This window comes from Chelmon rostratus, chromosome 18 (genome assembly GCF_017976325.1).
Source record: "Chelmon rostratus isolate fCheRos1 chromosome 18, fCheRos1.pri, whole genome shotgun sequence".
In the NCBI taxonomy this organism is placed as follows: Eukaryota; Metazoa; Chordata; class Actinopteri; order Chaetodontiformes; family Chaetodontidae; genus Chelmon; species Chelmon rostratus.
The window spans coordinates 21,304,359-21,328,576 of record NC_055675.1 but is presented as its reverse complement, the minus strand read 5'-3'; the positions used below and the strand labels follow the sequence as shown (position 1 = coordinate 21,328,576).

Sequence of the window (24,218 nt, the reverse complement as noted above, 5' to 3'; positions counted from 1 at the left end):
TTTGTGCTCAGGTTTTCCAAACAGCCTTGGAAGAGAACACGAGCATGTTTAACAAGAAGCTCTCAGAGTCTTGAAGCATGAACCACAGATGCGTAGAGAGAAATAAAAAACAATATAAATCTGAACATCTGAATGGACTTTTTCTCGTGCAAATCTACCCTATAATGCTTGCTCTTCAGAAAAACCTCTTTACAATTTGCAGAACGAGCTGCTATATAATGCGAGTATGCGCCTCGTCTCTCACTGATTAAATTACATTTAAAGCACAATGCCTGCAGCAGCAGGGTCGTCATGCCAAAGCTCTGCAAAACAAAGACAACAAAAACTGACATCTAATATATGCGGGAGTATTTTTCCGTGTTTGTTAGAGCTGGAGTTCATATAACATTGGTTATACAACACATCATTTAATTCTGTATAAACACATAATAAAAAGAAGCAGGAAAATCTTAATTTCTAGCCACAATCCCTTCAAATCAAACACGCTCTGATAAACCTGTGATCATTGTGTGTCAAGTCAAAGCTAATTTAAGTTTTTTGAATGCAGGACTTGTATTTTTACGTTGTTTATAATTAGTTTTACTTGAGTAAAAGGCCTGAGCAGTTGGAGTAATAGAGTAGCAGCTGATGCTGGAGATGAACATGGCTTTAACAGGCTGCTGTTGAGTGTCTCTGTCCATGGTGCTGAAGGAGAGAAGCACTGCTGCTACTGAAGGCCACAAGAACACAAAGCTTCTAATCAATAAATCTATTCTACACTGCTCACTTCATCTGTTAACTCCTTCTACTACGACTACCACAACCACCCAAGGAAACATGTTTTAATGTTTAAAGAAAAAAAGGGAATGAATTCCCCAAAACGTCAATGCACAACACTTTGTAAAGGTACAAAAGTTAAAAAGCTTCAGGGTCCTGAGGAAGAACGATATGCGATCAATATGAACTAGTTTTTAATCATGTAGCCACTGTGGCCTTGGACCTCCATGAAGGAGTGTGCCTTGACTTTTAGGGGAAATTCATGAGACATTGATTGCCCACCTGCGCATCAGGACCACCTGCTTTGTGTCGTATGCTGTCAGATCTGAAAAGCTGCTTTCCTCAAATGTTTTTTACTGTATTTTTATTTCCATTTCCTGTCACTGTTATTATTATAACCATGTAGTATCTCATCTCAAGTATAAGTCTGAAGATATACTATATGACTGAAAAATCCTAACCAGCATTCAGTGTATCTACCAACCAACAAGCATTATGTGCGTATCACAGCCTCATACAGCTTCTTCCTCTGAGCCACAGAGCTCTATTGTTGTCCAAAAACTATTAAAACACATCAGTGACTCACACTGTTGCACTGGCTGACATGTTCCGTCCTCACTATGAACTCACACACTGGGGTTTATTTTGACTCCCACACACACCATTCCGCTGACCCAAATACTCACTAGAGCACCGAATGTGGATTAATCCACCACTGAAAATAGTCCCCAAAAAAAGCACTATTTCCTCCTGTCAGAGTGACATTTGATAAAAACTGCAGTGAGCAAGTTGTGTCTTTCAGAAAAAAATAAACTATATATTTGAGATTTGTCTATAAAGATTTCTTCGGTAGGAATCAATGGGCTTGGAGCTGACAGCCAAAGACAAGAACGCAAAAAGTACTGAGAAATAAATAATATATATTGTTAAATTAGATGTTTTTATGGGATTTGTTGTCAATAAGACCGATATCGTTCACAGCTAGCGCTGGGACTGAAGTGACTGCACTCTGCTTTAGTCTAATGCTAAATTTGCATTTGCTCTGTTTCCTTTTGCTGTTATTATTAAAATATGGAAATAAACATGGTATCTGCTCTAGTCAATTTGCATTTATTAATGGTTTTCCTTTATGACTGAGATCAACTAATTAGTGTGTATAAAAGCCTCACTCTAGATCACTGCACAATTCCTTCAGAGAGCAGATTAATTTTGCTAAATGACACTGTGTGTTTTTTTCCTGCTCTGAAAAGCCTGGCTCTCAGAAAGTGATATGATAATGGAAAATGGATGGAAGAGGCCGACCTGATTCACAGAGATGAAAGATTTCTCTGCAGCTAATTAGCTGCTAATTGTACCGGGGCACTTCAGCGCTGACTGGCTGAATAATGACATACTACTACAGATTAATTTTAGGCTCTGTGTGCGTATGTGTGCATGTGTGTGTGTTCAATTACCCTCCAGCTCCACAAAGTTGGCACACAGCCAGCGGCGAGCAGCCATGCAGTCGTGGAGGTCGTTGAGGGTGAAGAGGTTGGATGGGATGGGCCCGGTGTATCTGCACTGAGCGGACCGAGCTTGCAGCTGGCTGGTTTTGACAGGTTGGCTCAGATCCACACCAGTAGGACAGGGAACCTACAGCATCACATGACACATAGGTTTGATTTATAACGTACATTTCAGACAACAATGTCACCCAAAGTGAGCTTATTTTGACCAACAACACAACGATAACCTGGTCAGTGCGACAGTTTAACGACTTTTCAATTACATTAGATTCCGATTTCAAAAGGCAGCTGATTGAGGCAGTGAAACCAGAACTCTGTGATTGTCTCATTGTCTCACCTGGTACTGCAGGCCGGTACAGAGGATGAGGTGATCGTAAGACACCCTCCCACCACCAGACACAAGGACGAATTTGGACTTCCTGTTGATGCCCATCATCTTCCCAGTCACCACGTTGACACATGAATGCAGAGGAAGCTGGGCCAAGTCTCTGCTGCTGTATGCATGACTGCAGGAAGTGAAGAAGACTGAGAAACTCTGCTGGAACCGTTGTTCATGAAGCTAATTATCAATGTGCTGAAAGTGCTGTTGTAATGCCAACTTCACCGCTGCTGAATGTGGATTTTTTGATTGCTTATACCTTGCAATGGAAATAAGCAAAAAGAATGTTTTTAGCCATGTTAGCATCATGGCTGTAGAGATGACAAGCTCAGTCACTCAGCTGTGGATGGATCACCATGATTTTTTTTTTTTTTTTACAGACATTCATTGTTTTCACTTTGTTCAGCTCCAGTGAGAATATCTCAGCATGGATTGGCATAGAATTTTCTACAGACATTCAGGGTCCCAGATGATTAATCCGGCTGCCTTTGAAAATCTTCTGATTTTTCCTCTTGTGCCACTGTGAGGTTCACAGGCATAACATTCACTTTGTCCAGTATTTTAGTTGACTAAATTGTTGACTTTTTAGTGCTAATTATACATAATAAACATCAACATGATAGCAATGCCATTGTGAGCATGTTAGCATGCTGATGTTAGCATTTAGCTATATGTTAGTTAATTTAAACACAAGATACTTGTGCTCAAAAAGAGGATTCATTCTCAGTGAAGAACCTTGGAGCTCTAATCTGCCTCTATACCTGCCAAAGAGCAGTGATTCCTAACACGTCTCTGGGGGTCATCAGGTGGAAACCTCCCTTCAACAGTGTTTCGCCTACTTAGTCCCACTACACCTCCAGGAGGTTAGGCAGTGAACTCCGGCGTCCCAGAGTCACCCCCCCTAGTGCCAGTTCACACTGCTCCTACACAATCCAAACAGCATCGCCACGTTCAACTGACCCAGAGATGCTCCAGGTAGTGGCCAGTACCGATGCTACCATTTAACTATTGCTAATGCTACTGCTAACCGCTAGGAAGAACAGAAGAAGACAATACAGTTCCTATGCTACCATTTAGCTAATGTTATGTGCTAACCGCTACCTGCTAAGAGGAACAGAAGAAGACAATAACGCTAGATTCACCTATACTGTTAATGTTAATTGCTAGCTACCAATACTAACTGCTAAGATACTATCATACTCTCACTGCTTTAGCTATTGTTAGCTGCTACAATGCTACCACAGGCCTAGATGCCACATGTAACTGCCGATTGCCACACTACCATCATCTACCCCTGCCTCTCACCAACTGCACCAAGAAAAAGCGGGGTGGGAATACAAACCCTGGTTCGGGTAGGGGATAGAAAATAAAGAGGTAGAGTCAAAAGATGAAAGTAGGGATTGGATACAGACCCTTGTTCGGGTAGGGGGTGGAAAATTTAGAAGGTGCTGAAGGTGGAGGCCTAAACCACAGACTAGATTTAACAGCCTCTTCTAACATTTCCTTCAAGAAGCAGCAAACCCTACCATTTCCTTCAAAAAGCAAACAGAGCAGGATAACAAACCCTAACATTTCCTTCAAGAAGCAGACAAAACAGGAAAACAACCAAAAAGATCAAAAAACAAGCCAACTCTGTGTCTTACCACGCAAACTCACCTGAACAGGCCGCATGGTCCCAAAGAGAGACTCTAGCTGGCCACACCCCCACCTTATCTAAACTTCCTGGTTCTCTTCCTATTGGCAGAGCGAGAAGATGGGGCGGGGAAAGCAGAGCAGAGGAGAGGTGTCTTGTTCAGACTTTAACCTCTTCTCTTGCCGGGTTAGGCATGCATGTCCTCTGCCTGCCCCCCCACTGTCCCTATTTCACCCCCCAACTACTATTATTTCTCCTGATCCATATCCACTGACTAGACCTAGCAGCCTCATCTGACATCTCCCTCACTGTCTTTCTTAAATTTTGCCCATGCACTCCCAGCTCCCTCAACAGTGAAACAGCTGACCCTGCAACAAAACCTCTACACCCCACTTCAACCGGACAGACCCTGGTCTTCCATCCCCTCTGCTCAGATTCTGTCTTTAAATCTGCATACTTAGTCTTCTTCCTTTCATAAGCTGCCTCCACTGAATTTTCCCAAGGGACTGTTAACTCAATAAAATACACAGTCTTTTTACTCATGGACCATAAGACAATGTCTGGCCTCAGATTACTATAAACTATTTCCTGGGGCACAACTAGCTGTCCTCCCAAGTCGACCTGCATTTGCCAATCATCAGCCCCTACCAGGCAGCCACCTCCCTGCTTTCTCCCTGACTTAGCAGCTCTATTTTTCTCCCCCTCTCGAACAAACTGCACATCTAACCTCTCCTTTCTAGAACTTCCAGAATTCACCTGCTTCCTTCTCTCCTCAATGCCTGCGGCTAAGCTTCTCAGCACCTGATTATGCCGCCATGTATACCGGCCTTGTGATAAGCTAATTCTACAACCTGACAAAATGTGCTTTAAACTTGCTGTACCTGAGCAGAGTGGGCACGATTGATCGCCCTGTACCCAGAGACTTAGGTTCTGCGGGGTTGGCAACACATCGTATGTCGCCCCTATCAGAAATTTAATACGGCCTTCCTCCATATTCCACAGGTCCCTCCAACTAAGTTTCCTCTTCTCAACACCTTCCCAATTCAACCATTGTCCCTGTTTGGCTTGACCAACTGCTTTTGCCCCTCTTAACAACTCCTCCTGCCTACGCACCTGTTCCACTACAAGCTTTCTTTTCTCCTTTAGACCTGCTTTATTCCACACTGGTTTGCCTGGGCCAAGCCCCAAGCCTCCCCGGCCAAATTGAACATTTCCTACTATTTCTGCATGCCTAAGAGCTGCCTCTGCCTCCTGCACTGCTGCCCTTGGGTTCCATTTCCTCCCCCCAGAAGGATTCGGAACCACATTGCTAACTAACATGTCCTTACTCCCAGATAATAAAAGTTCTGCCCTAACCTTAGTGCATTTAAACTCCTCTGTTAGACTGGATACTGGCAGCTGAAGCATTCCTTTCCCATACAAAGCTACATTGCTTAAGCACCTGGGAGCACCCAACCATTTTCTAATATAAGAGCTAACTAGCCTTTCCATTCTCTCTGCTACAGATAATGGGACTTCATATACTGACATTGGCCACATTAACCTAGGATACAAGCCAAACTGCAAGCACCACAACCTCAGTTTTCCTGGGAGCCCTGATTTATCTATTCTCTCCAGCCCTTCTGCAACATCCTTTCTAAATTGCACAACCTGTTCAACATCATTCAGGTCCACATTGTACCACCGTCCTAGACTCTTAACTGATTTCTCCCTAATTGTTGGGATTTCCTCACCATCTATAGCAAACTTTCTATCACTTACTTTCCCTCTGTATATTGAAATACTCCTTGACTTACTAGGCTTAATCTTCATACTAGCCCACTTGAGATTCTGATTGACTTTATCTAACAACCTCCTTGTACATGGCACTGTTGAAGTTAGCAGTGTCATATCATCCATATAAGCCCTAATTGGTGGAAGACGCATTCCATTCTGCCGTCTCTCTCCACCTACGACCCACTTGGAAGCCCTAATAATTACCTCCATAGCCATTGTGAAAGCTAGCGGGGACACTGTACATCCTGCCATAATACCAACCTCCAATCTTTGCCAGCCTGTTGTGAGCTCTGCGATACTTGCACACAGTCTGATGTCTTGGAAATATGCTTTCACCAAGTTAACAACTATCTCCGGCACTTTAAAGTAGTCAAAGGAACTCCAAATAAGGTTATGTGGCACTGACCCAAACGCATTAGCCAGATCTAAAAATACAACATTCAAGTCTCTTTTCTCCCTCTTAGCTGTCTGAATCTGATGCCAAATCATGCTAGTATGCTCTAAGCATCCCGCAAATCCTGGTATCCCTGCTTTTTGCACTGTCGTATCTATCATACCATTCCTTTCTAAGTATTTAGCCAGCCTCTGTGCTACGATACTAAAGAAAATCTTTCCCTCAACATTTAGGAGAGAAATCATCCGAAACTGGCTAAGGTCCGATGACTCCTTCTCCTTAGGGATGAAGACACCTCCTGCCCTGCGCCATGCTCTTGGAATACTTTGTTTCTCCCAAACTATTCTCAGGTATCTCCATAGTGTCCTTAAGATGCCAGGTGCACTCTTATAGACACGGTAGGGGACTCCATTAGGCCCTGGGGCCGAAGAAGCCTTTGCACGCCTAACCACCTCCACCACTTCTCTCCACCTAGGTGGGCTCACATCCATCTCCTGCTCCACTTCCCCTAATGGTGGCATGTCAGGTGGAAGACCTATGTTCCTATTCTCCTTTGAATCTGAATACGTCGACTTCAAATACTGTTCAATCTCTGATTTCGTTGCCTTAAGTTGCCCTCCTTTTTCTTGATTAAACAAGCCTTTCACAAAATTAAAGGGGTTCCTAAAAAATGCTGACCTTGCACGTTCCTTCTTCTTTCTCTTCTCCCTAAGGTGTTCTGCCCTTCTGAGTACTGCTAACCTGCTTCTCAGTTCCTCCTGCAACACCTTAATTCCCTCCCTTTCTTCTTCTGTCGCCTTCCTCCACTGCTTTCTTAACTGCCTCCTTTCCTTTACTAACTTCTCTATTTCTCTTTGCCGCCTAGACTTGCCGACCTGCACCCTCTCGCCTTTCCTTTTGACAAGCACCCCAAATCTCTCTCGACCATAGGAGTAGATCACATCTCCAATTTTATCCAATTTCTCCACTACATCTCCTCTAAGCCTGCTTAATATGACTGATAAATCTCTATCAACTGCCTCCCACTCTTTGCTATCATTAGCCCTCGGCCACTTAACTCTAGCTTTCTGCTCCATGCTTCTCTCCTTGGCTGGCCTGTTGCCCTCAACACCAACTGCATCCCCTCTCCGTACCTCCTCCTCTCCAGGGATAGTGTTACTGATATCCTGCGAACTGTGGTTTTCTACCTGTCGCTGGACTTCATCCGACTGATTCGACTGACTTCTCAAGAAATACTGGTCGATGCGGCCACTCTGCCCTTCCACCGCTAAACACTTCCTCCTTCCCTGATGAGTTCTAAGGCCTCGGATTGATGTTATTTTCTGCCAGCCACATGGGCAAACTTGAAGCTTCTTATCCTCTGCTGCACAACTTTTGCTCTCCTTAGTTGCCTTCCCTGTCACCTGAGTACTGCTACCTCTGGCCCTAAGAGATGGGTCCGTGCCCCCATCCCTCACTGAGTCATGTATCCAAGGCATAGTCATATCCGTTATCCTGTTCGTTACCATGCAATCCACCTGTGAGTCATCTTCCACCCCTGCTCTCGCTGACTCTTGGGGTATTTTCCTTATATTGGTTGTAGCTAAGTCTGGTTGTAGCAAGGTTAAGGCTTGCCACTGCTGCCATGGGTTGCTAGCCCATACCAGCACCTGTGGGGTCTTTTCCCTCCTGTCAGCTGTCTTTCCAAGCAGTCACATGGTCTTTCCCATGTTGTCAGCTGCTCTATTCACAACAGTCACTAGCCAAGCTAGTTGTGAGTTAATTTAAACACAAGATACTTTACATATTATTATTATTATTATAGTTATTGTTGTTGTTATTATTATTGTTGATGTTATTGTTGTGTTGTTATTGTTATTGTCGTTATTGTTATTGTTGTTGTTATACATATATACTTATAACAAATAATATAATTATATATTATAATAATATATTCATATTTCATTAAGTATGTAGACTTATGAATTTAAATCAATAAGTGGGCAACGTCATAATCTTTGGAGAAAATTGATGTCAGTGTGAATAATGTCTTGAGTTTAATTACAGTGTTTATTATTTCAGAGTGGTATGTTGAAATATATCTATGTTATTTAACATGCCAACACATAATTTTTCATTTTCATGTCTGTTACATTCCCTGACCTTGTGGACAGAAATCCAACGTCATCGTGGTTGCAGTCGCTGGGGAAACCATGTGTTGAGATGAGGGTCAGGTTGTTGAACCTCAGGTGAGGGCTACGAGAGAACAAACAACACTGAAAAGCATGAGTGCTTTTGCCCAGATCCAGTGAATGCATACAGGAAACCGTGTGAGAGGAATGTTTTCTGGGCAAGGACAAGTTTCTACAAGAACTACCTTCTTCATCCAAACACATTTAGAAAGCTTGATGTCATCCATGTCAAGAGGAAAAGAAAGACTGACATACAAGTCTGAACATTGCTTTATGTAACTGGAAGGTCTGTAGCATACGTGAACACAGTGATACGTCTGCAAAGATGCTTGGCCCTTGCATTCCTAAAATATTATTATTATTGGTGTTGAAAATATTGGGATATGAGCAAAGATAAAAAGTCTTACATGAGGAGTAAAGAGAGATCAAGGATTAGCTCATATAAAGTTGTTTCATCATATGGATCAACGCCTTGGATTAGCATGCTATTTTCCTTGACAGTCAGCTAAAACAGTGTCAGTTGTATGGGATGTTTGTCAAAGAGTATTGTGGGTGGAGAGAGCATAGCAATATGTATCCTGAGGAAGGTGGATAAAAGACAGAAGTTTTTGTTGAGATTAGCTCTCATAATTGAAAAGTTTAAAGGGCCTGAAGACCATGTTACACCCATACAGGTGATTTTACTTATCCTGACTAGACCTCTTCTCAGGTCTCTGTGGGTGTGTACAGGCTGTCTGATCAGCATCCCCCTCACTTTCCTGTTAGCTTTGTTGCACCTGTTAGCCTGATAGTGATTGGTTGGCTTGATCACAGTCATTGTTAGGAAGATCAGGTGATGCAAATTTCAAAGCTTTAGAAATACTGTGGCCCCTCACAACCTGTCACAACAATCAGTAGTAGTATTAAAATAACTGACACTAACAAAGCAGGAGGAGGCTAAAAGAAGATAGCAAAGTGTTTTTATGTAGCTGTTTTCTCAGTAATGTCATGAAGAAATGGACGTTAACAGGAACAGTGGAGGTCAGGCTGAGGTCTGCAAGACCAAGACAGTCAGACTTTCAGAGAGAACTGCTTGTGCTAGAAAGGCAAATCAAAACCACCGTCTGACTGCAAAACCCTTTCAGGAAGATTTAGCAGACGCTGAGGTGGTGGTGTACTGGTCTACTGTGCAGCAACACCTGCACAAGTATGAGCGTGATGGAAGACTCATCAGAAGAAAACTTTCCTGCGTCTTCACCACAAAATTCAGCATCAGAAGTTTGCAAAGGGTCATCTAAACAAGCCAATAAAAACCAACAAATCCTGCTAGGAAGCATTACACCATCTGTAAAAAGCTCAAGATGAAAAGAGAATGGCTTCGACAACAGGACAATGATCCTAAACACACCTCAAAATCCACAATGGACTACCTCAAGAGGTGCAAGTTGAAACTACTGTGTATGTAAGTTCATTCCTCCCTGCTTGAACACATACATTTAAAACTCCTGAGTAACATCACACAAAAACAAAAAAGCTCATGTGTCGAATCAGTGGTTGAAATCTTCTCAGGTGAAAGTTCTCCAGCCTACTGGCGCATTTGCTGTTCCTGAGAATGAAGAATCCTGAACTACCCTCCTACCTCTTGTGTGTTTACTGTCCACATTATACAACATCTCTTGTAATGCAAATGTCCTCCTTTGTGGTGGCCTACGGGACATTACACAGCTGACAACAGCAGCTCCAGCTCCTTCGTCCAGTGAATAGCAGAATGTGTACCTCGCAGTGTTCAGCCTTATCACGCTGACACCTCTGATCGCCTCCTGCACCGTTCTTATCTCGGCTTCCTGCTAAATTAACACCCACTGGCACAGATCTACAACACCAGACACCAAAACGCTGGTAGACTGACTGGATATAGTTTGGATGACTGTTAAATTACTCACTAGCAGCACGACTGGACAACATGGGGATATAGGCTGTGAGCGAGATGACAGAAATTTGTCAACCAGCAGATGTTCGCGTAAACTTAACATTTCTGGTGGTATCCGAGCATTGTGGATATTGACTTGATGGATTAGCCAAAAGTCGACAGTCCCTTCTAATTATTTTATCGATAAATGATTTCCAAATTAAATTCCCAGAAAAATATACGATATATGCTAATACAGCAACATATAACATGCGATAATAAAAATGCCCATTTCCCAAAGCCGATGTCCTCAAACTGCTTGTCTTGTCAACCAAACTTCTAAAATCCAAAGAGTGTAAATTTGCAACGATGAATATCAATGAAGCAGCATCAGTACGCAACAAACGCTAACTTTCAGCATCTCTTAAATGAGATGCTGAAAGTTAATTAATTAAGTAATTTTCTGGCAATCCTTTCAGGGATTAACTGACCAATTGTTTCTTTACAAGTTGTATTACTCACTTGCAGAGAGCAACACAATGAATTTAAATGTTTTTTAGTTTCCAGAAGGATCAAGAAAAGAATCTTCAACTGTCATTTCTTTGTGTCTTCTGTGGTTTGATCCTTGATTTTGATGTGAACATGCAAATAATAATAATGAACAACCATCAGACAATGACTGCAGTTAAACTTTCCTTGTTAATCTGTGCCAGAAGGTGGATTTATGCGGCAGCACTGAGGCATTAAGGCCCATTATTGGTGTCTGGATGTGACTGAATCAGAAGCTGTGGATTTGCTCTGTTATCAGCCGGTGACAGACGGCCGTGGTGACCCTGCAGCCTGACCGCGGCGAGCAGAGGGCTGCGTCGCCGCAGAGCTCTTTATCTGTCTGACCCCGTCCCAGCCAGTAATGGAGTTGGGGGGTGGTGCTGGTGCTGCTGGGCTGGATTCAATGAGCACATGGAAAGCTGTGTTGGGGAGGGGGATGGACGTTTGGGCAGGGCTGATAAGGGGGGCCCCAGCAGGCCGAAACTGACCCATCATTCACCCTCTCAATGCGTCACCGCCTCACCATTAGTTCAGCGGACACTAACTGCCTCATTAGTCAACTCATTAGTGACAGCAAACACAGATCGCTGCAGCAGATCCCTGACGGGGGGAAACAGTGGAGTGGCTAATTAAAGGGGGCCAGCGCTGGCCCTGCTGAATGCCAGGCCTCAGACAGCTGCGTGCGCCCACCCCGGCATCACCGCCATGCCAACCTTGCCAGTTCTGAGAGCTGTGAGATCTCACTCGCACAAAACAATGACCCCGGTTGCCTGGCAGCTATCGCCTGGTTCTGAATCAGCAGCCCTGTGCTTCTTATTATCTACCGGAGCAGTTAATCTCACAAAGGCAGGACGAAGGCAAACATGTAAGATGTCCGACCCGGAGTCAAGTGACATTTCCAGAGATTGGATTCTTGGAATAAAAGGTGATAAAGAAATAAAAGAGAAGCTCCGTTGTGGGGCTCTCTGTGGGTTCAGGGTTTGTGGGGACACTGGATTATTTCTCTACAGACACATCAGAAACTGTGATAAACAATAGTGTCATTTACTATGATGAAAGCACATCTTTAATGAATATTATGTTCACAGTCTGCAGATAAAGTTAAGTTTTATTTTTGTTAATCTTCATTTTCCTCCACTGTGTTGCTGTGAATACAAAGGCTTCAGAGTCCCATACAATATCAGCTATTACTTAAAGGACCCACATGTAAGACGGAGGAGGATCTACTGGCAGAATTTTCCACTCACATATCACTTTGTGAGAGCCAGACTTTTCAGACACAGTCTGGTTACATTTCTTAACCTTTATCTTTTCTTGAACAAAATTATTTACAAGTCACAGGAATGACCCTTTGGCCTTAGCGGTCAACAGTCACTAGACTCACTCACTGAAGACGCAACCAAAGATGCTCTCTAACAAAACATGACATGTTTCAAGCTGCACCAATGGTATGAAATGGTATACACTCCTGTCTCCTGTGGGTGTGGTCGCCTCTCCCCCCAGCCCCATAGGGCATTTTTAACACTAACGCATTACTGGTGGCTGATTGGTTGTCCATGTCAGAACAATACAACTGTAGATACAGTACAGATTTAATGTTCTTATCTTATTTTGCTGCTCATTTTTATCTGCTAGCTCAATATTCACTCCAGATTTTGCATGTGTGTAGCAAACAAAGTTAATTTTCTACTATTTTGCTGATCTGGAAAATGCCATTTTAATGTTTAGGTGTCTGAAGATATGTGGTTTTGTGATGGGTTCCGGATTTATTGCTGTGGCTATGGGATGAAAGGATCAGTCATAATCTGTGCTGATGTTCACAGACATAGGAAATGACTTGAAAGTGTTCTGTCTTGTTCTGAACGGTCTGTGATGCAACTCAAATGCTACACAGATGGACTCTGGGAAATGTAGTGCAAGAGCAAGACAAAGCATCAGTTTACTGCACATCTGGGAGAAAAATGACACCTAAGAGCTTCAGAGGCAGACTCACCAGAAACAAAGCACCTCAAGGAAAGATAAACCTGTGTCTGACGCCCCCACCACCACGATCCTGGCGTTAATGGTGACCTTTGGCTCCATGGTCAACTTTCTGCTGATGAGGCTGAGAGCAAAGGGCACCTGAGACAAACAGCGAGAAGGCAGTCAGTCAGATTCCCTGTTTCCACTCTAAGTTGGAGGGCATTTGTCACTCCCAAAATGACTAATGCCATATTCTGAAAATCAAATAATCCATCAAAAGCATTTAGCCTTAATAATTAATACACTAAAAGCATTAAAAAATTATGTGTCCAATTTTTCCCACTTGAACATCACAGGATGAAGCAGAACGAGCTTTCATTAAAGCACTTTGCTTTAGAGGCAGTCCAGCTTTCAGGGAAAAACCTTCATTATCTGTCATGTTTAAGCGAAGTTTGTGCCACATGAAACACCGAAACCCTTTACAGGTGGTTAGCAAATTCAGATTTTCCAAAAAAACATCAGAAATTGGGGGAGCTAAAGTCGACACCTTGAGGCTGAGATATTTCACAACAGACTAAACGTTTTATGTTTTATAAGCTGGAGCACTCAGTTGACTAGAGGGAATTCAAACCTCTCAAGTCTTTTTTTCTCTTTCAAAAAGTTTGTTCTAGAGTGAATTTGACATTTGTATACTTTTGTATTGTAAATAGTTGTATTATTTGTGGAGATGTAGAGTGATGACAGTATGTGTGGAGGGCAAGATGGGTTGTGGCATTCAACAGAGGTCCTCGCCCCTGTATGAACCAGACACGTTATGGTTTGACGTTTAATCAACTAGGCTTAAAGACTACCTTAACACCAATAAGAAACCTTTTGCAAATGTAATCGCTGATCACTTTCACTTGTTTCAGAATTATCCAGCAATCCATTCCTATTGTCTAGAGATAGTGACACAAAACTATAACTCAATTCAAACCTGGGTTTTGAGATGAGTTATAGTTTTGGCGCTTGATATTTAGGTAAGATTCCAACCGAATTTAACACTCAGGATGAGTAAAAGTAATAATGAAGAGATGGTGGGGAACCACTAAAAAAAGGAGAGTGGAAAGAGATTGTAAAGGATTTGAAAGATATGGTGAAAGTAACCCATAACACAGAGCTACCTGATAACATATGACCTGTGTTGTATTACTCCTGGTCTACACTTTACTCCTTGTCTCTAAACTCTGTCTGGTGAATAAGCAGAGTAATTGTCCCATCACCCTGTGAGAGCTGTGTGTTTATTCATTCATTCAACTTGTATTTATTCCTACTTTGTGCTTGTTGTACTTTCAACCTGCTGTCTACCATTGGTGGATTAATAAAAAAAAGTGTTTGCTCTATGAGTGCAGCTTCAGATTGTAATGCGATAGAAACACAGGGATCAAACGTGTGACCTGACAGTTAAGGAACACTTTTCCACAATAATTACAAAAGAGTCCCACAGGAATTAGTAGAACAGTGCGTTCTAATTTCCCAATTCCTCTGCCGCCAAGCATCTCTGGTCCTTGCCGTGTGATCTGAGGCAGCTAATGGCTCCTTCATCATCTATAATTAGGCAGATTGGCCCCACAATGCATCTTGTTGGATGAAAACAGCATCACGTGAAAAGGGGGAAACCCGAGGGTGAAATTAACCTTTGTGTAAAATTCAAATAATTTCCATGAGGGCCTGTGTGCCCGACATCTGTCACATACTTAGAGACGTGGCTCAGGGTTTGATTAGCAGGGAAATAAAAGAGCATATGGTTAATCTATAAGATGGCCTAAATGTGAGTGTGCACGCATCAGAAAAAACAGCTTACAAATAGTTTTAATTGTAGCAATAAAACAAAAGCTAATACTTTAAAGGCTCTGTGCACATCAGAACTCTTCAGTTTTTAATTAAAACTGAAAAACATGTTTTATTCTACTATGTACAAAAGTACGTCAGTAAGAGAGTTTCAAGAGGCACTTTGGAAAGATATTTTAGCCTGATGAGCGTCATTAGAGTGACGCTGCAGTTGCTTGGGAGGGTTGTGGAAGTCCCACTCATTTTGTGAACACGAAACTCTTCATGTTGAGTCATGAAAACAAAATATAAACAACTATGTAAAAAAATATCGGATTTTTCAAGAAAATAAAGAAAGATAAAGAAAAATGAAAAGAGAGAAACTGACTCCCAAGAAGCTTCTTTTTTGTGACTAGCTACAAGCTGAAGCTAAAGATTAAATGTTGTAGTAAACTGTAAACATTCAACAGTTCAATTTTAAGATTTCTGGTCAGTTTTGGAAGAATTCAACAACTGTGGCCACGTAGTTTGTTCCCAAATGCAACAATGAAATGTTCTCAATTGAAGCAGTCAGAAATATAAATGTTAGTATCCGCATCATCCATGAAAACACTTTTATCAAAACAACATGTACAAAACATATCAGATAAATAATGACTTTTCAGCTGTGTGTCATGCAGATGATGTATTTTGACATTTATTTAAAGTGTGTATTACACTATATGTAAAAAACCCAGTTTGTTTTTGCATGTAGGCAAATGAAATGCCAACATGCATCCATGTGAATACTGCAGGAATTAACCAGATGAGGTATTCAGATGAACAAAGCTCCTGTCTCATCTGCATGTGCATTGGAGCAGGTGCAGCAGCTCTTATCACGCTGGAGATGGCTCACCTTCCCTAAACACTATGACTCTGTGTAAAACGATCCTGTACACAGAGGGAACAGCGCTAAATTTGATTAATCATCCCGAGGTTGGCTTCAGGAGGCAGAGGCGATCCTCGGAGGCGAAGCTTTTATCTGCACGGAAGCCTGGAAATCATGACTGCCGTGTTCCCGAGGTGAGGAGGGGGGGGTTTAATGGAAATAAACATGTGAGTGCACACAGTGACACCTCGGGCCTAAAGACAACTGCTGTATGTGAGGTAAATATTTGAAGTGCAGGACACGCAACCGAACACAGGACTCAGTGGTAGAATTTTAACAAAAGAAGAGAAAATATTCAGAGCTGAGATTATCACAAATCAAAGGAGCTGCTTTGTGCAGTTAAATGTTTTTCTGTGTGTTTTTCTCTACATTGCATAGCTTCAGTGTTGTCTGTTGGGGGCCAGTTTTCTCTGAGCCTGAGTGAGCAGGGCTTAATTCATTTTAACGCTAGATGATGATCTCATACTGCATAATGTTGCTCCCTCACATCCTACAGGCTTTGATAAAGTTTGGGAAAGGAGAAGACGTGAGGAGTTCAAGATGCCCGACAAACGTGTTTATGACCAAAACATGATGACTGTAGACTTGTGATGGAAGTAGTTGTGTGGAGAATAAGAAAACAGAGAGAGAAGCTTGCTCTCTCACCTCCACACTCCTGACCAGCTGCTGCAAAAAGTGAGAGTGCTTCTCAGTCAGTTTTGGAAAAAACTGTGTGACTCAGCTTTCTGAATTCTGATGTCTCACAGGTGTGTGAGGGGGAGTAGGTTTCAGACAATGTTCGTCTCTCCGGAAAGCACTTTGGTTGAAGGACACAGACACCTTAAGGGCTCCCACACAGCTCCAACTGCCAAATTCATGATGACAAAAATCTTGTCTCAAGTATCTCATGAACTCTTCACAGTGAGTGTGCAAATGATCACACATCACAATATGTAAAACGTCAGCGGTTTAATGCTAAAGATTTTCCAAATATGGATTTTATTGGATGCATTTTCTGATTTCTATGTCTGTGAAGGACATCTGTGCCTGTATGGAGAGGCCATTTCGCAACATCTGCATTTCATATCGTATTTATAAAACACTACCAGTCACCAGTGCAAATGCAGAAGTTAATTAAAAAACTCTCTGGTCATAAATGAAGGAGGCCAGATTCTTAAACCTCACCTCAATCTCCACAGAGAGGAATACTGACATTGATACGAACCAATTGGCTGAAAGTTGTGCAAGGATGAAGGAGAGGAAGGTGGTGCAATAAGATGAAGACGTTGGAGTTTTTGGACATTTCATGCAGGCTACACGTCATTCAAACTGACAGCTGCTGGACAAAACAAAGCAAAAAAACTTATGTTGGTAAGTTGTTTCATATTCATATTTTGTGATAACATCGGCTTGTCATAGATGGTGGTTATCTGTGTTGTTTGGTGCTGTTTGTGTTGCTGACTGCTGTGTCTGCTTGGTTATGGCTGTGTGGCTGTACGGACATCCAACATCACTGAAGGATAAACTGTGTATTCCTTTGCCTTCTATCCTTGGTTTCCTGTTTTGTTATCCTTTATCTGAGCTTTGAGCAAATTATTGGTAAAATCCATGGCACTGACCTTGGTTCTGAAATAGCCTTTCTGCAGTAGTGCTGCTTTAATATCGGCAGGTCACTGTGATAAATCCATGGCATTGCCACTGGCGCTGAAATAGAACAGCTCATTCCTCTGCATTCTGCCCCTCTAAGTTTCCCCACAGATCTGTCTTGCATCTCCACACAGCATAGACTGTATAAGGGCTGACTATAAGTCTTCACCCCTTTGCAATGAGCCATCAGCTCCAAATGCCAACAAGAATACATTTGTAGCCACATGTAAGGAAATATAGATGTATTTTAAATTAAATGAGCACACTGAACAATTTTCTAAGATGTGTCTGAAGTTTGCAATGTTTTAGTTCAAATGTATAATATCTCTGTTAATGTGCCCCAATGCTGAGAAAAGCTCTTCAGAGGCAGCCAAAAAAACTTTGGAATTGTTGTTTGTGAGATAGAAAATAAAATATCATTGTTCATTCCATCATACTGTGTTTTCTGTACTGGATTCTCCATTCTATACATGTGCTCAGAGTGAAGCACCGTCTGTGTCTCTGTGAGCTTTTCCCTTTTGAAACAGCACCGTCTAGTGGTCACATTGTACTTCCTCTGTTAGCAGCTAACCTACATTCCCTGGCAGGCTGCTCCCTGTCAGCCAGCTGCTGCAGTGCCCACCTGGTCCTCGGTGAGCTGCCTGGAAGGGGCGTTGATGCCAAGCTCCTCCAGCGGGTAGATGATCTGGCGTCGCGGGCGGACAGGGACCGCACAGTTGAAGACAAAATCCAGATGGTGGATGCAGGAATTCTGGGTGAAGAAGAAGAGGGCACGATGTCAGTGAGTTCAGAAAGAGAAAACTCCCCTCAGAGGTTAAACAGCATCTGTGTGGGGGCTCTGGAGGCAACTGGAAGGCGACAGAGTGATAATGAGCTCTGGTGAAGAGGCTAGATGATGCAAGGTTTACACCAGTGATATGAGCTGCCTGGAACACATCACCCAATGCTTCATCCACTGCCTGATCAGAGCTAATTCTCTGGTTATCTTCTGCCATTATTCTATTTGCACATCATCATCTCCCAGTCTGGTGCTTGTTTGTGGAAGGTAATTAGCAGAGGAAGTGGAGGCCTCTACACGTTGAGGAAATGTCTTATTATGGTGTGGAGAGGTGGAGCTGGCAGCGCTGACGGCACCTGCTGCCCCGACCCCGGGGACAGCAGCCTGCTGAGGGCCACACTCTGCAAAAAATAACCTGTTTAAAGTTCCAGAATTTTTACAAGAACAAATCTATCTGTCAGATCAGCCTAAACAGCTACAGGAGACAGTTTCCATCATATATACCTATATCTGAGATCCTGCAGATTTGTTCACAGGAAAAGGAAAAGAAAGGAAAATTAACTTAAAAAAAAAAAAAAACAAGTTGAGCCCGACAGGCATCTTTAGGCTTTACATCAAACAATGGTAAACATATGATAAAATAAATATATGGTAGTCTCTTGCTAATTTAGCTTAACTGGACTTGTTTCAAACTGTATTCTGGAGTTTTGTGATGACATGTTCACTTTGTTGTGAAGCTGTGGCAGCACTTACAGAAAGCTGGTGAGTATAATATAGAAATAAAATAACCTACAATTAACATAATTGCCAAAACTACAATATAGAATATATTATATTATAATGTACTAATATAGGATATCTAAAGCAAATTGTAAGATTAAGACTCGTAGGCGTGGTCCAACAGTACAGAAGAGTAGATTTGAACATGTCTTTAAATGTTTACCTAAACAAAAACCACGTTTTCTATCAGGCTTAACTGATGACTTGTTTTTGCAGATTTATATTTGTTAAGTTTGTTATTTTTATCAGTCAAATGTAAAGACTAGGCATTGGCATGATTGGATGATTTGGTGACAACTGCAGTTGTTGGTAGTAATGGTAAATGCGGTTCAGTATTACAAGACACATATTTCTGGGGACAGCAAAACAAACTACTGCTGCATAAATAAAGAAGTCAGGCAATAACTGTACTTTTTCCAGCTTTCTGTGAACAGAACCTAGCCCGTGAACACTAGTGTTAAAGTGTCTGGACACACTATCATGAATGAAATGCCAAATTCCTGTTTTCCAAAATCAGTAACCAGTTTTCCTGAATGAATTTTGATTATGATGAAGTCACCTGACTGTTTTATATTCATGGCATCTATGTTAAGAAAATCCTTAAAAGTGAAACTGCCACTTCTGTCAACAATTAAATCAGCTCATCACTGGGTTTGAGTTTGAATGACTTGTCATGGAGGATATTTTTTGCAGTGTATGAATGGAGGATCATTACACTAATGACAATGTGTATCTGAGCAGACATGCACAGAGGCTGGAAGGGGCACAGTGATGAGGGGCCAGTAAGGGCCTGAGGGTCCCCGTGCACCCACCTCTTGGCTGTAGTAGGGGGGGTAGATTCTGTGGTACAGGCAGGATTTGTGAGCCAGCCGGAGGACCTCCTTAAACAAGTGTTTGGTGAAGCACTGGAAGGAGGATTTGAGGACAAAGTGTCGCATCTGAGCGTGCTCCTCGTAGCGGTGATGGCTGAAATAGATGAATTTCTCAACGTTGTAGTGGGCACGAATGTACTCGATGTCCTGACAAAGACAGATTAAATAATAAAATTAGTTTTCTGTAGATAAACTCCAGAGAAGAGGAACATTTCCTGGACATGGAATCAATCTGCTGTTGATTGTAAGATAAAAACATCTTGATCACATCATAGCAAGCTGTCCAAGTTTTTTTCAAATTAATTTATTTCATTTTTTAATTAAAGTAAAAAGGAAGAGTAAAAAGAATTCACCGCAGCAGCAGACTTTTCTTCAGTCCTACTCATGCTGAGCAGACAAACAGTGTGCATTTTTGTTTAAAATATTTCCCTTTAATTCTGGTCCAGATCCAAAAAAAAAAAAAATCAAATATCCTAAATATGTCAGCTTTATATTCGATGTCTTCCATACTTTATACACATATTATTCAATGCATGTCAATGTGTAATACAACCTCAATAAAGCCCCGAGGAAAACGGGGCTTAAACTAACATATATTTCTATTATCAATTGATCTTTTAATTATTTTTGATAAGCAAGAAAAGCAATAGAATATAAAATGTCAGAAAATAGTCAAAACATCACAATCTTCTAATTGCTTTTTTTGTCTGACCAACGGTACAAAACCCAAATATATTCAATTTCAAATGATAGAAAACAGAGAAAAGCAAGAAATCATTACAATGTTTGGCATTTCTGACTGATAAGTGACTGAAATGTCAATGTCAATGTTGATTGACAGATTGATTTCAGTTCACTTTAACGACCACACAGCTATTCTGGATCAGTCAAATAACTCTCAGCACTAAAGTAGATGCTGATTATATAGTCATATGTTTTTAGGTGAACATTTATATTCCCTAGTATGGATCAAGTTCCAAAAACACTGGATCCAACAATTCCCATGATGCAAGTCAAAATCTTGATAATGTCTTTAATTGTGGAAAAAAAAAGTGCCCTCTTAAAAGTAAAAAGTTTTCAGTGGAATTCAGTACTTATTTTTACTTAGAAACAGAAACCAGAAACAACCGCCGATCTCTTCAGGTTGATCTGAGGACAGTGGCTTGTAAACTGCTCTTACCTGCTCGTCTCTCATGATCAGTATCCCCACAACCTGACTGTGCACCTGGGCCACGAAGGCCTGCAGCGGCACCCCGTCCTGACAGAACAAAACAAAATCTGTGTAAATCTACATGTGTGTATTGAACTGAGTATGAGCTGAGTGCACATTCTTGTATTAGTCCCGTGCCATGAATACTCATGAAGTGGCTGCATTCTCATTTGAAAAGTAATTATCAGTTTTGGAGCTGCAGCAGTGACAGCTGGGGTGTCAGTCAGAGAGGAAAATCCGTTCAACTGAATTCTCACCAATCTGTTCCCTGGCATACGTGCGATATTCCTCGTTATTCCAAGACAATCATGATCACCAGCTAAGGTCACACTTGATTGCCCAAAATAATCATCATTTCATTTTAAAAGTTAAAGGGGGCCCAGTTAGAGTTTAAACCTTGATAGTTTCTGTATTTACTGTTTATGCTTAAAATGAGTGACCTTGACAATTGACCATATTACTGCCCAGCTTCTGTTTCGAGGGATATATTGAATAATACTGAATACAAATTTTATGCATGAAGATGCATGTCTGTAGTATTCCTGTTCAGGCTACAAAAGACCCTGAGCTCCACCGTAGTGCAGCCTGTAGCCTGAGAGGCAAAACCCAGGGTGATAATACACCTGATGATGCTTTGACTGTCTGTCAGAGACCCTGCTGGGGTCTGCTCCCTACGCTGCAGTTTATAAACCATACTTCTGTGAGCTCACACACATACGATATTAGGCTGGCTCCAGTAGTATGCAAGATTAGCTGACTGACCGGGTCTCTACAGGCCTCATAGAAGCAGTCCAGGTCCTGTAGCAGGGACTCGTTCAGACTCAGACCCTTCACCAGGTTAGAAACAGCCGGACGGTCTGCAGCCACAGCCGGCCTCACCTCCATACTCCTGCGGCAAGACCACACAATGACCACAAACTGAGAGGAACACTGGTCTGTACGCATAATTTTCATTTACAGGTGGAGCCACCAGTGTGTGCGGATGACCCACCTGAGCCCGGTGCGGTGGAAGACGTAGAGTTCATGGGGCAGCGAGCTGGTGGAACAGCGCGGCACCCTGATGAAGCTCTGCAGCAACGGGAACTCAGGGGACAGCGTCGGTACAGTGATGATGCAGAAGTCCAGGTCCTGACAGACAGACACAAGACACTTTACTGAGCAGATTGGCGCAATATTTTATTTAAAAAAAAAAGATCTTACACTTTCTTTATTTCCAAACCCTGGAAATCAATGTCGTGTCTATTCAATAACTTTAAAATCCCTCCTGGTGTGTAAGGAATCCAGTGTATACAATTACATACTGGGACTTATTTCTTTTCCCGGCACACATATTGCACTTACGGAATTAATATTCCAGGGAGACAGAAGTGTTCATCTCATCTCATTGTTGAGATACAGAGATTTTTGACTTAGTTACTGTTGTCCATTCGTGTAGCTCGTAAACAAAGATGATACTCACAGGGAAAAGTTTGAATACATATGGAATAAAGTCCACTGATCTGGAAGAGGAGAAGAAGAAGAGGAGGAAGAAGAAGTTAAATGAAAATATGTCTGTGCCAGCAGAGCTTTCCAAAGCTAGTTATCACTGCGGTGGAACAACTGGCCGACCAATCTGGCTGCTGCTTCCACCTCAACTTCTCGCCTTCAGCTCTATCTCGCTGTCACTTTAAGCGCAGCTCTCATTAATAACATGCTCACTCTCGGCAGGAAGCGACTCGACTTCACACTCAGTAACAGCTGGGAGGTAAGGAGGTGGTGAGAGGAGCTCAGCGGGAGCCAACTAACAGTCACTCTCCCTGCTTTAACACAGCATATGACTAATGTAACTCTGGACAGCTGCCATCAGCACCTCTTCAAAAATGTACTTCTAAGTGAGAAAATACTGAAGTAAAAAAATCTGGAATACTTTTTAAGATATATTTGCATTTTCTTAACTGACTTGTGGAATCAGACTTCTGATTTTTGTGAGTTATAGAAGTGAGTACAGTGAGTCATTTGCAGCAGATGTCACTGATTATCTTCTTTCACTGTTATGCTATATATCTTGTATAAATGTTAAATATCAGATATCAAATACATATACGTATATACGAGTGTGTATACATATACATAAAAACACACACATACATATACACAAACATATATATATACACACACACATATAAATAGACATATATAGTATGAATTTTAGCATTTGAGTTCATTACAACATATAAGTTCAAGCCTGCAGAAAACATTTTTCATGCTATTTAAGTACTTTCTATATTTTTCTTACTGTCAATGAATCCCATGAAAAGTCAAAACCTAGCAATTTGTTTGTCCGTCTCTCAACACTTACTCTTTTTTCAGATTTCTCTTTTTCAAATACACTGAAAGCTCACTCATTAATACCCTCACCCAGACCTCATCCTGACCCACCTCATTTCATAACTCCTGTCAATAGTGAAGAACTGAATGCAGAAAGCGTTGGATTTTTCTCCTGCTCCAGTCGACTGTGTCTCCTCCTGCTGAGATGACAGTGACAATAACAACAAACATACCACAAAGTAGAACTGCTGTACTACTGGACAGTGTAACATTTGCACTTGTTTATGCAATAATCATGACTTAATTAGCTCATTTTAGCAGGGAGACACCACTGAAATGCTTCCTTCTTGTGACTGTAAATTTCATCATGTCTTTATCAATCTGACCAACACCTGTGCAGATGTGCAGTTACATTACCTGCTGTGAATCTGAGGTTTGGATGCTTCTGGGTTCCACTTCATCTTCCCTTGAGTCAGGCTGAGCAGCAGGTTCATCAGGTTTTATTTGTTTGTACAAATCATCAAACTCACTCAACTCGAAGCTGCACAGACGTTTTAAATCAACATCAGAAGTGACGCTCATGAAGCCAACGGCGACTCCGTCACTCTGTAGAAGAGGAACACAAATACATATAGTCATGCTTATATTTCCCTCTGCAACGCAGCAGCCTTCTACCAGTTAATGGAGCTTATCACAATGTTTTAAGCATGTGCTGTCTGGTAGCAGTTTTTTTTACCAGCACAGTAAGATAAACAGCAGAAGAAGAACTTGGTAATTAGCATGAGCAGCAATAGCACAAACACAGAAAAGAAGGTATCACAGCATCACCGACACTCTTTGACTGACAAGTGATGTCTGGGAAGTGCGGACTACTTTTTGGTTTAGTAGAGACTAA

At 41.9% G+C, this 24,218-nt stretch overlaps 1 protein-coding gene across 1 annotated transcript in view; it reads right to left on the bottom strand.

The window, feature by feature from the left end:
• cfap61 (cilia and flagella associated protein 61) overlaps positions 1 to 24,218 on the bottom strand; it is a 34,933-nt gene that overhangs the window by 7,131 nt on the left and 3,584 nt on the right. Inside the window, exons 7-18 of the mRNA XM_041959204.1 lie at positions 23,780 to 23,929; positions 23,435 to 23,517; positions 22,476 to 22,515; positions 22,008 to 22,144; positions 21,779 to 21,905; positions 20,987 to 21,064; positions 19,747 to 19,953; positions 17,999 to 18,127; positions 13,045 to 13,172; positions 8,586 to 8,678; positions 2,599 to 2,767; positions 2,211 to 2,388 (exon numbers count right to left, since the gene is read on the bottom strand). Coding sequence (XP_041815138.1) covers positions 2,211 to 2,388; positions 2,599 to 2,767; positions 8,586 to 8,678; positions 13,045 to 13,172; positions 17,999 to 18,127; positions 19,747 to 19,953; positions 20,987 to 21,064; positions 21,779 to 21,905; positions 22,008 to 22,144; positions 22,476 to 22,515; positions 23,435 to 23,517; positions 23,780 to 23,929 — 1,519 coding nt within the window. The remainder of the gene's footprint in view (positions 1 to 2,210; positions 2,389 to 2,598; positions 2,768 to 8,585; positions 8,679 to 13,044; positions 13,173 to 17,998; positions 18,128 to 19,746; positions 19,954 to 20,986; positions 21,065 to 21,778; positions 21,906 to 22,007; positions 22,145 to 22,475; positions 22,516 to 23,434; positions 23,518 to 23,779; positions 23,930 to 24,218) is intronic.